This window comes from Pangasianodon hypophthalmus, chromosome 10, assembly GCF_027358585.1.
Source record: "Pangasianodon hypophthalmus isolate fPanHyp1 chromosome 10, fPanHyp1.pri, whole genome shotgun sequence".
Lineage (NCBI taxonomy): Eukaryota > Metazoa > Chordata > Actinopteri > Siluriformes > Pangasiidae > Pangasianodon > Pangasianodon hypophthalmus.
Genome location: NC_069719.1, coordinates 19,755,773 through 19,770,529, shown reverse-complemented (window position 1 = coordinate 19,770,529; position 14,757 = coordinate 19,755,773). Strand labels below are relative to the sequence as shown.

Sequence of the window (14,757 nt, the reverse complement as noted above, 5' to 3'; positions counted from 1 at the left end):
TAAACACATGTAGAAGTGACACTTGTAAATGGATGTAGAGAAAACAAGCATTGTTCCAGCTTTCCGCTTATACCTAATGGCTATAGGTTAGATTCACAGTAGCACGACTGATACTTTTGTTCTTTCCCCAGGTGACCTCACTTTTACAGAGAGCAGTGTTTTTGAGGCTGCACCATGCAGGAAGCCCCAGCAGGACCCTGGCCTCATCCCGCTTCCTGATGCCAGTGCAGACAGCGGGCTCGACTGGTCTGACCTAGTGGATGCAGCCAAAGCCTTTGAAGGTATTCAAGACACCTAGGTCCATTTTGTTCACAAAGCCAAGCTTTAAAGTGCAGTTTATCATTTTAAAAGTGTTTATATATCTATAATTATCATAGTTCAAAGATACTTTGAACTGGTTTTGCAATATTCCCGTATAATAGATCCTCATTCATTTCTTTATTTCAGACTTCTGTTTATTTTCCCAGCCTTGAAATCAGCTCCCTCTTTAGCCAGAACAGAGCTGCTGAACTCACTCTCTCTCTCTCACCACCATCACGCTATCATTGCAGTTCACCTCTTAGACAGCAGAGGGCTCTAGAGCTCTTATAAACTACTTTATTTTGTAGCTATGTAAATGTGTTTCAAGGAGTTGACGCAAAAGAAATGTAGACATGTTTATTTGACTACTAAAGTACAAAATTATGATAAAGTATACATAACAGTGTAGAATATTGTGAAATTTGTGAGGTAATAATGTTTTGTATTAAGGCAACATTTCTAATATGTAAGATTATTCAGCCTAAAGTTGGTTCTTTTTTGTCTTTTTTGTCTTTTTTTAAAAAACTGCACATTATCAAGTAAAATGATGCTACTTTGGCTTTGGCAGACAACTTTGTGCCTTTATTTGTTAACAATCCCTTTTAGCAGCCATCATTTTCACAGCGTATGTGTAATTGTGTGCCTTAAGTGGCCATGCTGCTTCACAGTTTATTGGCTTGCTGACAAGAGAATTACTTTTGCATAAAAGACAAGTTTTTTTCATACTCTGGAGATGATAATAAGAGTCTTCCTTCAAAAGCTGACAGCCTCGGAGGCATTTTAAAGCTCTCCCTCAGATGACGTTTCTTCTCTCTTTCTCCATTTGTGTCTATAGTTCAAAGAGCAACATTCTTGGCCGTGAAAGATGTCACTTCTAGGTCAGAGACACACACCCCCAGCTCACAGAAGACCGAGCTTCAGACGTCCCTACAGCAGCACGTCTCTTCCAGGTGCATGGCTGGTTTATACCAAACGTCTGTGCTAGGGATGCATTGATACTGGTATTGGGTATCGGCCTGATACCATGCTCATGTACGCTTTCCTGTAAACATCTGATACCACATGATACTATGGGATGTACATCATGTGTACATTGACATACAGATGAACAAACTGACAGTGATCTGGACTTATTTCACATTTAATGGCAGACAAAGCAAAGCAGACTGCAAACTGTGTTGTGTGAAAATATCAAAAGGAGAAAATACAGTATAGAAGTAACCTGATAATAACATCTTAGGGTGTTTAAACAGTATCTTTAATAAAGAGCACAAGGGCAGCTGTGAGCGTGGTTATTAGAAATGAGCACAAGGTGCCATGAATTTTGCAATCGTGGATCAGTGAAGTGAGCGTACAGAGAAACTGTCACGTAAGAAAGCGCTTCAGTTCTGCAAGCAGTGAGACGCATGCTTCAGGTCTACTCTTTGCTTGGGGGTCAAGGCGCAATTTATGGTGCAGTTCATTCAGTTTTTAATAACACTCACTGATACTTCTCTGCTCGCTCAGATTGACCGCTGTCACGCTCTCTGTTAAAGATACCGAATAAACGGCATGAGATCTTAAATGTAAATCTCAGCATAAGGAGTTCATCGCTAGGACCACACCACAGCAACTAACATAAACAGAGCTAAATAAAATGTTCCATGCCATCCCTGATTGCTTAATACCAAGCAGGTTAGTCATTTCTGTATCAGTATCAGCGAGTACCAGCAAACATGTCGTACTCGTACTCTATCCTAAACAACGGTATTGATGCATCCTTGGTCTGTGCTCTAACATTTACGGCATATACCTCATATTAAGTGCATCTTGTACATTTCAGACTGCACTTTGACCCTAGATTTTGCCTGAATAGGTTGTTACTGTAGTGCACGTGCTGCACATACGAAAACAACATAGAAAACAACATTTCATTTTGTTAGAAAAATACTCTGCAAAACAGTGTGAAATGTTGTTTTCTAACAAAACTTTAACGTATTCCTGTGGTGTTCTCCTGTGTGCTCCTGCTCAGTGAGAGTTCTGCCAGTCTAATTGGGAAGGTCAGCCAGCTGGAGTCTATGGTGAAACTGCTGCAGGAGGATCTGAAAAAGGTGAGCGAAAGAGAAAATAACTAGATTATAGCATGTAAAGCTGCAGATTAATGTACTTTGGTCTGTTTTATTGCCGTAACTGACTCATTTAAGTGAATTGGATCAGACAATTTTGTTTGAAATGAAACACTATGTGAAACTCTCGCCATTTCCCATCTGTATGCTTTCTTGGCAGCTATAAATTTGAGCTGTGTGTGTGTTACAAATACACCTTTTCATCCTTTCCTTCTCTGAGGACTCAATTTTTCAATCTCTTTTGCCCCAGGAGAAGGATGCGAAGGCCTCTTTGCAGGCCCAGATTCAGAGTCTGAGGGTAGACAATCAGCGGCTGCTTGAGGAATCTCAAAACGCCTCAGCCAAACTGAAGAAATTCACAGAGTGGGTTTTCAACACCATCGACATGAACTGACTCTCTGACCTTCCAGTGCCGTATTGCCACAAATGCAATATGATTAATCAAAGTGAATCACAGTGAATGATTCACCGTGACTCCTCACAGTCATATATAACTGAAAGTCATGACGGGAACCCTGCATGTGTTTCTATTGTCCTGAAATCGGGGTGGGTATCTGTGCATGCCCCCCTTAGAGTGCCAGACCTGACCGAACTATTTCCATAGTTCTATTATCAGGAGAACTACTGTAGTGTATGACACTTTTTTGGGGGTCATTAATTTTTTTATTGCTCACTTCCTCAGTGTTCTTTGGTTCTCTATAATGTGATGTCCTTAAAGAAACTCTGCCTTGGTATCAAGGCTGTAACACTAATTATTTAATTCACTAACAGGTAATTCACTCACTTTATAAAAGTTCAAGAAATTGCAAAGAAAGCTATGACCAAGTTCGCTATGCTGTGCAGTTCAAACCTGTGTGAGCATAAACATATTAATAAACACTTACATTTAGAGACCGGTGAATTAACTGGTGGATTTACAGGTGATTTGCCACATAGCAGTAGATGTTTGGAGACCCGACATCATGCTTGATAAAGACACTGTGGAAGCCATTCCTATGCCGTTACAGTGACCTTACTTTGGGCAATTACCAGAATTTTAAACTCTCTGTATATTCACATAACCATTGGCTATGTAGTTGGCCATTGGCTGGTTTACTGACTGTTGTGTTTGATTACTGATGGTTGTGAGAAAGGGGTACTGTCTTGCTCCTCATGTTCCACTGACACAAATATGATGGAGATGTCCAGATTGATGTATTTATGTGCAAAGGACTACAGTGGCCTCAGTTATCCTCTGGCTAAGAGCCAAACTTGCAGTGAAGTCTGACTGCGGTCAGCTACGTTGCTTGCTCCTGTTGAACTGTTACGATGATGATAATATACTCATCTTAGAGGTACCTGTGGTTGGTGATTCTCAATCCTGCTTCGAGGTCCATGACTTATTTGAACTGACCACTTAACTGAACTGAAATATTTGAAAGATCAATAAAAATGTGATCTACAGCCTTATGTGTAACTTGACCTACTGTATATCAGCTACAGTACTTGTTATAAAGCAAGATGATATATTACTGATAGATGGGTGGTGTGCCATAAGGTAAATATTTATAGCTTATTGTGTATAACTAGAAATAAATTAACAGCTTCTCTTGTACAATTGCCCCATAAAAAGAAAACTTATTTTAAAAAATATTTATTTGTTGGATAGTCATTTTAAGATGTATGAAACCATTTTAAGATGTACGTAGAGGCACGGGGGATTTGGCAGAGTGCTGTGTAGCTGTTTGTAAATAATTCTCTTTTTTCCTCTCTTTTTTTGCCATGGATAAGTGAAATGTTGCCATCTATTGGAGAAAATGCCACATGTACGTCACTAAAAGGAGCCACTAAAAGGAGCCACTAAAAGGAGCCACTAAAAGCTCAAAATGGCATTTTCTATGATTTACAAAATGTGGTTTACACCTCTTTATTAATTTTTATCTTTATTATAAACAAATGGCATCAGAAAAGACAGCAAGACGTTTTTCCTTTCATGGAGTTTAATCATTGTTTTTATTGTGCTTGTTAAATTGATGTCACATTTCCTCAGTGTGTTTTCCCCTCTTATTTGTATTGCTCTCCTGATAGAGCTTATTTTCCGTTGTCTGAAATCTGACATTCTCTCTGCAGACATTACTGGATCCTCTTTCCTGTTGGAAACTGTTATCTCCGACGTGCAGTAGCATGTTGTAATTTTTCCCTTAACCTTTGACATGTAAAGACATTTATTCCATTAAAAAAATATTTTGGGCATTTTAAATGCTTTTGTCAGGTTATTGGGCATGTTGCGTAGTGTAGTAAAGCTTATATTTTTATTTTAGATAATGCCATAAACAAGTAATTGCAATTAAAAATAATTGAAAGAGTAACAATTTTAAGATGTTGATTAGATTATATTTAATTCCACTATATATCAGATGCTATGAGAGAGCTGGTCGCAATGCTTTTAGGTCCACTTTACATTGAATTTCATTTCCTTTTGTGCATCATCAGTTCAATTTCCATTGAAATTTTGCAGCATGGCACTTTTACCGTGGATTTGGATGTAACAGATGATGCATGGACCAGCCAGCAGGGTAGGGCTTGTGAGGTCTGGTAAGTACATGGGAACAAGGAGAGTGAGGTCATGAACGCTTCACAAGTGTGTATAATCCAAAAAGACGTGCCTTTCCTCACAGGTAACTGTAAAATTTGGAGCTACACACCCCACATACTGTAAGACTCACTCAGAACTGGTCAGTAAAAGGGGTGCCAGTGCCAATCCTAATCCTAATGGATTATGACTGTTAATCCCATTCTTCTTTCACAGTTTTTTTTTTTTTTTGGGAAGAGCAGCATCTTTTCACTTATTATGACTTGTTTGTCCCTTAATTAACCACAGATGAGGGACCAGTTCTGTTCTACCAATTTACATACTTCTGAACAAGGTGTCTGACTCTGTGCTCTAACCCTGTACTTATTTTCACTTAGATGAGAAAAGGTGTCATGATGTATAAAGTGAAGAAAATTATGTAACAATAAAATGGCCAGTAAATATCACTTTCTATGAAACAGTAAGGCAGGTGAAGTTTAGCAGAGTAGTTTTTTTTTCCTCACTTGGCCATTCCAGACAGTTGACACCAGTTCTTTCATTTCCCCCTCTTCAATACTTGTCCTGTCATCCATGATTCAGGGTGAAATCACCATTCCTCAGTGAAACTCTCAGATTACAGCTAGCATAAAAATCATAGCACACAGTCATGAATGTTAATGTGTGGAAATTTTTACATGAACGCAGAGGTTATATTAAGATCTAGTAACAATTACTTGTTCAGGGGTACAAGGAATGGGGCTAGTGCTGTATAGTCTATGTGTTATGTATTATACAGTGTTTTCAACATTGATATGTTGGAATTCACAAAGGTTTTGACTAATGACTAATTTTAAGACTTCAGGTTTAAAGTAAACATGAACACGTTTTCCTTTAATGATTAAAAGTATATACCCAGCAGTTAGAATTTGCCTTGACTGGAGGAATACATTTTCAAAATTTTTATTTTAACGTAAAATATTACGTTAGCCTTATTATCACCATTACACCTTGCTATGACTTATTTTTACATTGAGTTATACAGTACTAGTGGAGCTCAGGTCACATAAGTTACTTATATAACTGGTCCTACGAATCCCAGATAATGGTCGGGGTGTGAGAATCACCTGGATAGCTTCTTCAATGCAAGACCTTCCAACAAAGTCACAAAGTGACATGATGAAGTGTACTGAATTAATACCACTGTTAGACAGCCATCTTTCCCCTGGTCCTTTTTGATGACTTCTGGCCATGTCTGCACTGGTTCCAAAGGACAAGCAACCTGAACAGTTATTCATATGTAACTGTGGTTCTGTGAACAACGCAAACCATAGGACTTACTGGAAAGGTGTTTGGGTATGACTGCCGCACTCACTTCACTGAAAGGGGCAATGTTAATCATGTAGAACCTGGAGAAGGTTCTACAGAGATGCCCAGGTAGCAGCACTGTAGTCTACCTGGAGCAGCATACCTCTAAGCAATACCCATGAGGATGAGACACTCCTCGTAGAGTGGCATGGTGGCATGGTAGTACGGTAGCGGCCAGGCTTCTGGCCTGCCTGTTGGCTGTGATGGACATCCACCACCCGGTGAGCCAGTCTCTGTTTTGAAAAAGTATTTCCCCATGTATTTCCTCCGTCACAGAACAGTCTAAATAGTACTATAGGGCATGTACTGGGTACAAAAAAGGAACACTCTGCATGCTTGCCTTCATGGAATACTGCGAGATCAGTCAGTTTACAAATTTGGGGGATTTTACTTTGGGCAAAACTTCAACCACAAGAGTCATCTGGCCACCAATGCGTGCAAGGCAAGCTTATAGCCAGAGCATGCTGTTTTCCTACTCTTTCTGATGAAGCGATTGCAAGCACATTTTAGTTTGCGACTGGCAAAGGCTCATAAAGCAGAGCCTTAACGGATTCCAGCACAAGGGGTAGATCCAAAACTCAATAATCATGGGGGCTCTTTGTTGTAGATGGGGACATGCCACTTTCCAGGAGTCCATGAAGAAATGTTAGTACCTTGCAAAACAATGCATCCAGCCAATGAGGTTCACACCAATCAATGGACAGTTTCCACCTACCAGGCCCGTGTACTAGATGCACTTGCATTCAGAAGTGTTTTCTGGAATACTAGGTCAGAATTTCATGTCAAGAGGACAAACCCACAGGCACAAGTGACCTGGCTGAGGATGCCAAATGTATCTGTCCATTTAAGAGAGCAGGTTTGCTTGGGGAGGAAGCTGTCAGGGTGTCCCAACAACTAGCAAAGCAGCAGTGGAAGCCAAGGCCTCATCAGCCATCTTTGGGCTATGGGCAGGACTCTGGTGCCGCTGTTGCCCAGTTTACAGTGTAGTTTTATATCGCTCAATTTTAACCCATATTTAACACAATATGATAGAATGTGCTTTATTAATTAATTAATACATTCTAATATTTGAGAATGTGCTTATAGGTGATCACTTATTGGTACAAAATACTGAGACATTAAATAGATACAAATAATTAGGATGTAATGAATTGTTTCCTTAATTAGACACTATTATATTATTATATTATATTGACACAACAGACAGGCAAAGGTCAGTGACATGTATTTGAATGTGTAGAAATGAAATTTGCCAGGATGTAAAAAAAAAAAAAAAAAAAAAAATCAGATCAGCATGGTGGTGCAGCAGGTAGCGATTAGATCCGGAGCTACTGTCTTTGAGAAGATTTGCATGTTCTCCCCATGTCCATGTGGGTTTCCTCAGGGTTCTCCGGTTTTCTCCCATCGTTAGGTGGACTGGCTACACTAAATTGCCTGAAGATGTGTATGCGTGTGTGTGTGTGTGTGTGGTGCCCTGCAATAGACTGGCATCCCATCTCATGCCCACGGTTCCTGGTTCCACCGCCCCCCTGACCAGGATAAAGAGGTTACTGAAGATGAATGAATGTAAAAGAAATCCGTAAGATCCGTAAGGTATATGTGAATAATTTCATAATAAATAGTAATACATGGATGTTTGGCTCATAAAATAAATATCAACAGAAGTCAAGTCAATTTATTTACTTTAGGAGCTGCTTGTGTTTAAGGAGAAGGGAATTCTAGTGAAGTCCATAATTGCTATTAAAACAATTTGAATTAAGCATTTAGGTTGACTGGATTAAAAAAAAAAAAAAATTAAATCTTTGTCAAATTGTATATTTCTGAAGTTTAGTTTGTAGTTAGAAGAGGTTTTCTGAGGTCATGTTGTCTGTCCTGAAGGGGGCTTTGTGGAGATGAAGCGCGTTTTAGAGGCTCTTCATTAAACTTCACACTATTGGCCTGTTTCACTGCACAAAGGAAATCCCTTTAAAATACCTTTCAAACATGGGCGTTCCCAGGCTGACAGCTCAGACACTAAAGCCACGCCCATTCACCAATTCCACCCGCGGATTGGCTGGAATTCTCACACGGCTCTCTGATTGGTTGTTTGTTCTCGGGCTTCTCCCTCAGATCTGCGTTGCCTCCGCTGCTATTCCGTTACAGTGGGGCAAAATGGCGGCTGTCATTCAGAATCCTCTAAACGCGTAAGTAACGAATTATTTCCTAAAAGCAATGTGTTCAGACTTTGTGAGTTTGTTTGAAAAGCGAAACAGTGCTGGTGCGATATGCTAAACACTTCTTTTTGTTTCATTCGGAAATTGTTCCTGTGCTCATGTTCATTTTCTTGTGCTCGTGATGAGTCGGTGTCTTTTAGATTATAACTAAACAATATTACAAAAAGGTTTGTTTTGTTTGCCAAATAAATAGTGCGTGTTTGCAAAAAAATCTTGCGCACACCGCGCTTAGTAACAGTGTCGTGGCTTGCTAGCGTTAAAGAGCAACGTCTTTATTACTGGAATGCAGTTTTCATGGAAAATGAATGCAACTCTGTGGAACTGAAGTATTAAATAAAACTGGTGGCATGATGTGTTTTACATTCGGCTGAATTTATGATCCGGTGTCTCACTGCAGTAATGTGTGTGTTTGCAGTCTGAGCTTTTGTTTTATTATTTTTTAAAATGAAGTTCCTGGCTAGCTAAGCTAACTAGCTGGCTAGTTTACAGTCGACGTTGTGCTAGGTCTTATTTGTTCACAAAGAGCAGGCTTTTTGTTTGCAATGCCGTTGTTATAATCTTTGTGTGTAGTGTTTACATTCCGATAAAGGGCTAAAGCTGAGTGCAGGGCAGACTCTCCAGCTCACAGCTCACAGCACTGTCCAGACCAGCACAGTAAAGTACAGTACAGCACAGTAACCTACAGTCCAGCACAGTAAAGTACAGTACAGCACAGTAACCTACAGTCCAGCACAGTAAAGTACAGACCAGCACAGTAAAGTACAGACCAGCACAGTAAAGTACAGACCAGCACAGTAACCTACAGTCCAGCACAGTAACCTACAGTCCAGCACAGTAACCTACAGTCCAGCACAGTAAAGTACAGTCCAGCACAGTAAAGTACAGACCAGCACAGTAAAGTACAGACCAGCACAGTCCAGCACAGTAAAGTACAGACCAGCACAGTAAAGTACAGACCAGCACAGTAAAGTACAGACCAGCACAGTCCAGCACAGTAAAGTACAGACCATCACAGTAAAGTATAGTACAGGACAGTCCAGTCTAGTAAAATTAAAGTACAGCACAGTCCAGTAGAGTACAGTAAAGTACAGCACAGTCCAGTCCACCACAGTAAAGTGCAGCACAGTCCAGTCTAGTAAAGTACAGCACAGTCCAGTCCACCACAGTAAAGTACAGTCCAGTAGAGTACAGTAAAGTACAGCACAGTCCAGTCCAGTCGAGTACAGTACACTCTAGTTCAGTCCAGTTCAATCCAGTCCAGTCTGGCTCATCTGGATCTGTTTCAGCTGTGAACCAAACAAGAACTGGTGTGAATGAGCACTGAGCTTGTCTTTTGCTCTGTTTTGATATTAATAAGCATAGATCTCTCTCTCTTGCTCTGTCTTGATATTAGTAAGCATAGATCTCTCTCTCTCTCTCTCTCTCTCTCTCTCTCTCTCTGTGTGTGTGTGTGTGTGTGTGTGTGTGTGTGTGTGTGTGTGTGTATACACACTACTCTGCTGAAAAAAACCATCCATCACAGAAATGGTTTCCACTACAAATAGCATTATAAACAATCAGCTAACCATTAAACCATTTCCATTACTGGTCCTTAATGGTGTCCACTAGACAGAACATGCCTCCAGTAGAAATTACCAGTAGAGACCCACAGGGACCATTACATTACATTAAAACCAATACAATTCCCATTATAATAAGCATTAAAACCATTACAGATTTTATGAGGCTTTCTATTGTGTGTTTTTTTTTTTTCTTCTTTTTTTTTCTTTTTTTCTTTTTAAAAGCATGGTACACATACACGTCAGTGTTCATAACAAAGCTACACCTGAATATACATTGATTTTTTTTTTTTTTTTTTTTTTTTTTTTAAACTGTAATTTTAGTTCCTGGTTAACTACGTGGCTTTACAGAAACACTTATATCTCAATCACATATTTTGATCTACCCTGATATGTTTTGCAGTGTAATTTAACACTATATGAGAATCCTGGATCAATGGCAGTAAATAAACTGTTGAATTATAAGACAGATGTAAGGATATATTAATATCACACTAAAGCAGAGTCATATACAATGAGAGAAAGGCTAATCGTGCACATGAATTATTGCACTTTTTGCACCTTTTTTTCCCCCCACCAAAAACCCTGTACTATCAGTTAGGGTGGTTACGGTTTGATATTTTCCCGGAGTGAAAATAACCTAAAACTGTCTCTATTTCACAGTATTAATTGAACAAACACACACAAGCCGGTGGTGAAAATGAAAGGAGAAATTCATTACAAAATTGTTGTACAAGTCTGTATTTTTGAGTGTGATTTTCCATAAAATTTCTCACATGGTCAGTGTTTGTCTTGTCTTTATAAGCTGAAAGAGAGGGAGGTTGTGAGGAAAGGCAGTGTGCTGAGGCAAAAAAAAAAAAAAAAAAGAAAAACACGACCTAGTGTGGTAGTGTGCAGTGGTGCTTGGATAAATATAGATGGATAGTTTGGTTTAGATCTGGTCAGCATTGCGTTGTTGTTCTGTATGATTCATAGCAGTTGTGTATGATGAGGTTATGAACATGCTAGAAGTGGAATCAGAGGTAGCAGTGTAACGTGTTTACAACAGTAGCGGATCACACAGCTACAGGGTTTTCAGTGTTGTCACGTCCCCTGTGCTGAGAAACAGAGCTCGCTGTAGTATGATTTAGGGCGAGTCCAGAGGTATGGGGTTGTAAAATGTTTGGGGAGTCGCAGCTGGACACCAACAAGATGAGAAGCACTGGAGTGAGGAACTTGATCAAGTAAGAAAAATAAATAGGTAGCTGGTAATAGACAGAAATGCATTTTATTCGCTATTACGTGAATCAACAGTGAGGTAATCATTCATGACAGTGACACCTTAACAATCCAAAAATCAATCCACTTCCGTTTGTTCAATTTGCCACAATGCGATAATTAATAGATTCATTATTTTATTTGGTCCATCTTGATTTCTTGTAATTTCTACAGCCCATATTCTGATCTTTTGTTTGTCATTTTCCTCAGTCACGATGAAACAGGATTTCTGTATTTCATTTACGGACATCAGAACCACTACTACCTCGATTATGAATGGAATGTTCCTAACATTTATGTATTTACGGCAAAAAAAAAAAAACATCTACACTTAAATGTTTAAGACCCCATGTTCTGTTTTTAATCACCATGCGGTCCTGGCTGTTATTTTTCATCAGAAATCTTTGATATGTAAAAAGATTAATGCATAAGCCAACAAAAGGACTGATTATGATGATTTGTGCCTCAGTGCATAAATGTTCCAGTGAGATTCGCAATGCATCTAATTTGTCCCTGATATTTATTTATTAACACCAATATGCTCCCAAAGATGGTCCAAATAAATGTGTGTGAACACCGTTTAGACAGAAATTCTATATTTTTCAAATATTTTATTAAATATTTGCTTGCACTGTCCATAGCCCACCAGCTCTTTTGTGTTTTTGTCTCAGTTTTACCATTTAAGAATCCTGCTTGATCTACTCGGCTATGTCTGTACTTTATCAGGCACTTTTTTGATCATGGATGTCTTTCTGGCATCGAGTTGCTCAGTGAATTGAGTTTGACTAGAATTCGTGACTATCTCCACTTTAGTAAATGATTCTTTACACTATGGTCCGTTACCTGTGTAACATGTCGAGAGCTTGATGGTCACAGCGCACACAGATGTGGTACAAAGGTTTATGTAGTTCATTTTAAAAGAGCATCATGCAATTTTGACGCCGTTTCAGTGATACAGAAAAACGGTCGACTTTTGTTGACCCCAGCTTCTTTTCCTTAGCTGCCTGATTGCCCAGTGATTAATCATTCTCCCATATCTAATAGTTTACTCTAGTTGCTAATCAGCAGCTGTGTTCAGGTGGTTATATTTTTATGTCTTCAACTTGTTCTGAGAAATAGATCTTGGGTGTTACCACGCACTAAGTGGTTTAATCAGTCAGTAGGCCAGAATGAGGCTCAGTAACATTCCAGGCGGAGGCGCAGTGAGAGTTTCTCCTTCACCGTGTCGTCCTACACTGCATTATAGGTGTGTACATGTGTGCATCTTTCTTCCTCATAGATTCAGGCAGCAAAGTTTTGGGGGGGTAAAGAAGAAAAGTGGGCAATGGGTTGATAAAATGAGTTACGCTGTAGGAGTGGGCTTGTTATTGTAGTCGACGTCATTTTAAATGAAACAACTTTTGATCATCCATAAGCCTACTGTTTTTTTGTTTGTTTGTTTGTTTTTTGTTTAAGTTATTTGCTGCACATTTGTGATTTTAAGTTCTACACAAAGGGGTGCAGTGTAATTATTGAGCACACAATGCAGCGGAATAAGAAACAGTGAGACATGAAATGGAGTCCTGTGTGGGAGCATTTTACAAAGACAACAGCGTTCATTGCTGCTACAGCGATGCTTTTCTAAACTATAAGAGCAAGAATAAAGTTGGGAATCTATCATTTATGCATACACACAACACCTGTTCGTGTTTTTTTTTAATTTAAAGAAAATAAACAGTCCTGTTCGATGTTCTAGCAGCACGTTTTCACTTAAAGGTGCAATAGTCTATTTTTTTTTTATTTCCTTCTTGTACAAATAACGTGGAAGGTATGTAGAAAATGATTTAAAAAAAAACAAAACAAAAAAAAAACCAATGCATTAAGCCGTGGCCTTAAGTTACTGAGAAAACCCATCTGGAAAACTGCCTTCTGGTCCAGATTGCTTGTTTGCGTTTGAATGTGCCTCCTGTCAATCATTTTATAGACACGCTACTCTGTGGGCCATTGTAGATCCTGGGGGCGGAGCTTTGTGAACATGGGCAGGAATCATTCAAATTTCGAACCTACCTAACTGTTAGAGACCTAATCTTGCCTAATACTCATTTAACTAAAGCTGCAATGGTGAGTCCAAATTAGCCTAGGACTGTTCATTTGAATTTATAGTTACATTAGAATTTTTTCCCCCCATTTTCCTTTTAAGTCAGTTTTTAATCAAGGCATGTTTGAGAGGAAAATGTGCATTTTCTATTACATGTCACAGACCTTGTATGCTTGTCAATTATTAGTCGAACACTGTTTAACGCTAGCAATAATCAATCAAGGAAATTCCTTTTGCAACCCTATTCAGGAGGAACCTAATACGCCTCCATTCCTGTTGTGCCAACTAGACCTACATTTACCATTTATACACATGTCTAACTTTAATTCATCTTTAAAATATCTCCATAGTTCAGTAAATATCTGTTCTGCTGAAATGCATATGCAGTTGGAATTGGGCCAGATTTCCCACGTGCACGCTATAACTGGGCAGCGTGAGAGAGCCATGGAGCAGAGATCAGGTGACCTCAGGACTGAGGAGTAAACATCTCTCGTAATGAAAGATAAGAGGAACCACAGGGTCAGGAAAGATGTGCGGTTTGACGCCTTTTCACCCTAAAAGTGGAACCATGTGAGAGTGAAAGAAATGAGTTTCTCCTGAATGAGAACTTTGCATTGCAACTAGATGATTTGCACTGAAACTTTTCCAAAGGTTGCAGTGTGTTTCAGGAGTGGGCAGTATGACGAACATATCATGTCAGAATGCTTGAAGACATTTCTATGATGTGCTATGTCTAACATGATATTTTTGTTGGCTAACAAACTGCACACAAACCAGGAGTGTTGCATTTAAAACATAAAGCTTAAAAACTGAGCTTTTTCAATGCTACTTTTATACTGTCACCAAAAGTAAGCACTGAGTAAGGAGGGAAATTATCTGTAAAAATATTCTCATGTTACTTTTTTAAAGATTCAACACTGTAGAAAATATTAGCATTAACTCAGGTACTTCCATATTATGTAATTGTCGTTTTAAAAAAGTAACAGTGTACAGAACAGTGTATTGTGATATAATTTATTAATATCATTATTAAATCACTCAACTCTAATGGGTTCTCTGTAAACTGTAAGTTCATCCCGTTTATTCTCAATAAGCCTCTTTATATGATAGTAATGCTTTGAGCCGAGCTTCACCAGGTTTTGCAGAATTAAGGCTTCAGCATGCGGAGATGGTCGAGCCTTCATGAGTTTACACGCAGTTTCGTATTGGCCGTCACGTACGAATGCTCCAGTTACAGACAGTGACACGTAGCACGTCCGTCCGTGAATTTCACCCATGTGTGTGAACGATGTCCGTTTGCTTTTTCAGTTACACCGTATCGTTTGCGGAC

At 39.2% G+C, this 14,757-nt stretch overlaps 2 protein-coding genes across 8 annotated transcripts in view; both read left to right on the top strand.

The window, feature by feature from the left end:
• The window catches only part of LOC113538672 (signal-induced proliferation-associated 1-like protein 1), a 57,912-nt gene extending 53,269 nt beyond the window's left edge, over positions 1-4,643 (top strand). For all 6 annotated transcript variants that reach the window (XM_053237437.1, XM_053237436.1, XM_026933921.3 and 3 more), the window contains 4 exons: positions 132-281; positions 1,136-1,250; positions 2,312-2,390; positions 2,656-4,643. In XM_053237437.1, the coding sequence (XP_053093412.1) occupies positions 132-281; positions 1,136-1,250; positions 2,312-2,390; positions 2,656-2,799 (488 nt within the window). In that variant the 3' untranslated portion in view covers positions 2,800-4,643. The remainder of the gene's footprint in view (positions 1-131; positions 282-1,135; positions 1,251-2,311; positions 2,391-2,655) is intronic.
• Positions 4,644-8,289: 3,646 nt separating this feature from the next.
• LOC113538555 (zinc finger protein DPF3) overlaps positions 8,290-14,757 on the top strand; it is a 30,761-nt gene continuing 24,293 nt past the window's right edge. For both annotated transcript variants that reach the window (XM_026933699.3, XM_026933698.3), the window contains exon 1: positions 8,290-8,504. In XM_026933699.3, coding sequence (XP_026789500.2) covers positions 8,305-8,504 — 200 coding nt within the window. In that variant the 5' untranslated portion in view covers positions 8,290-8,304. The remainder of the gene's footprint in view (positions 8,505-14,757) is intronic.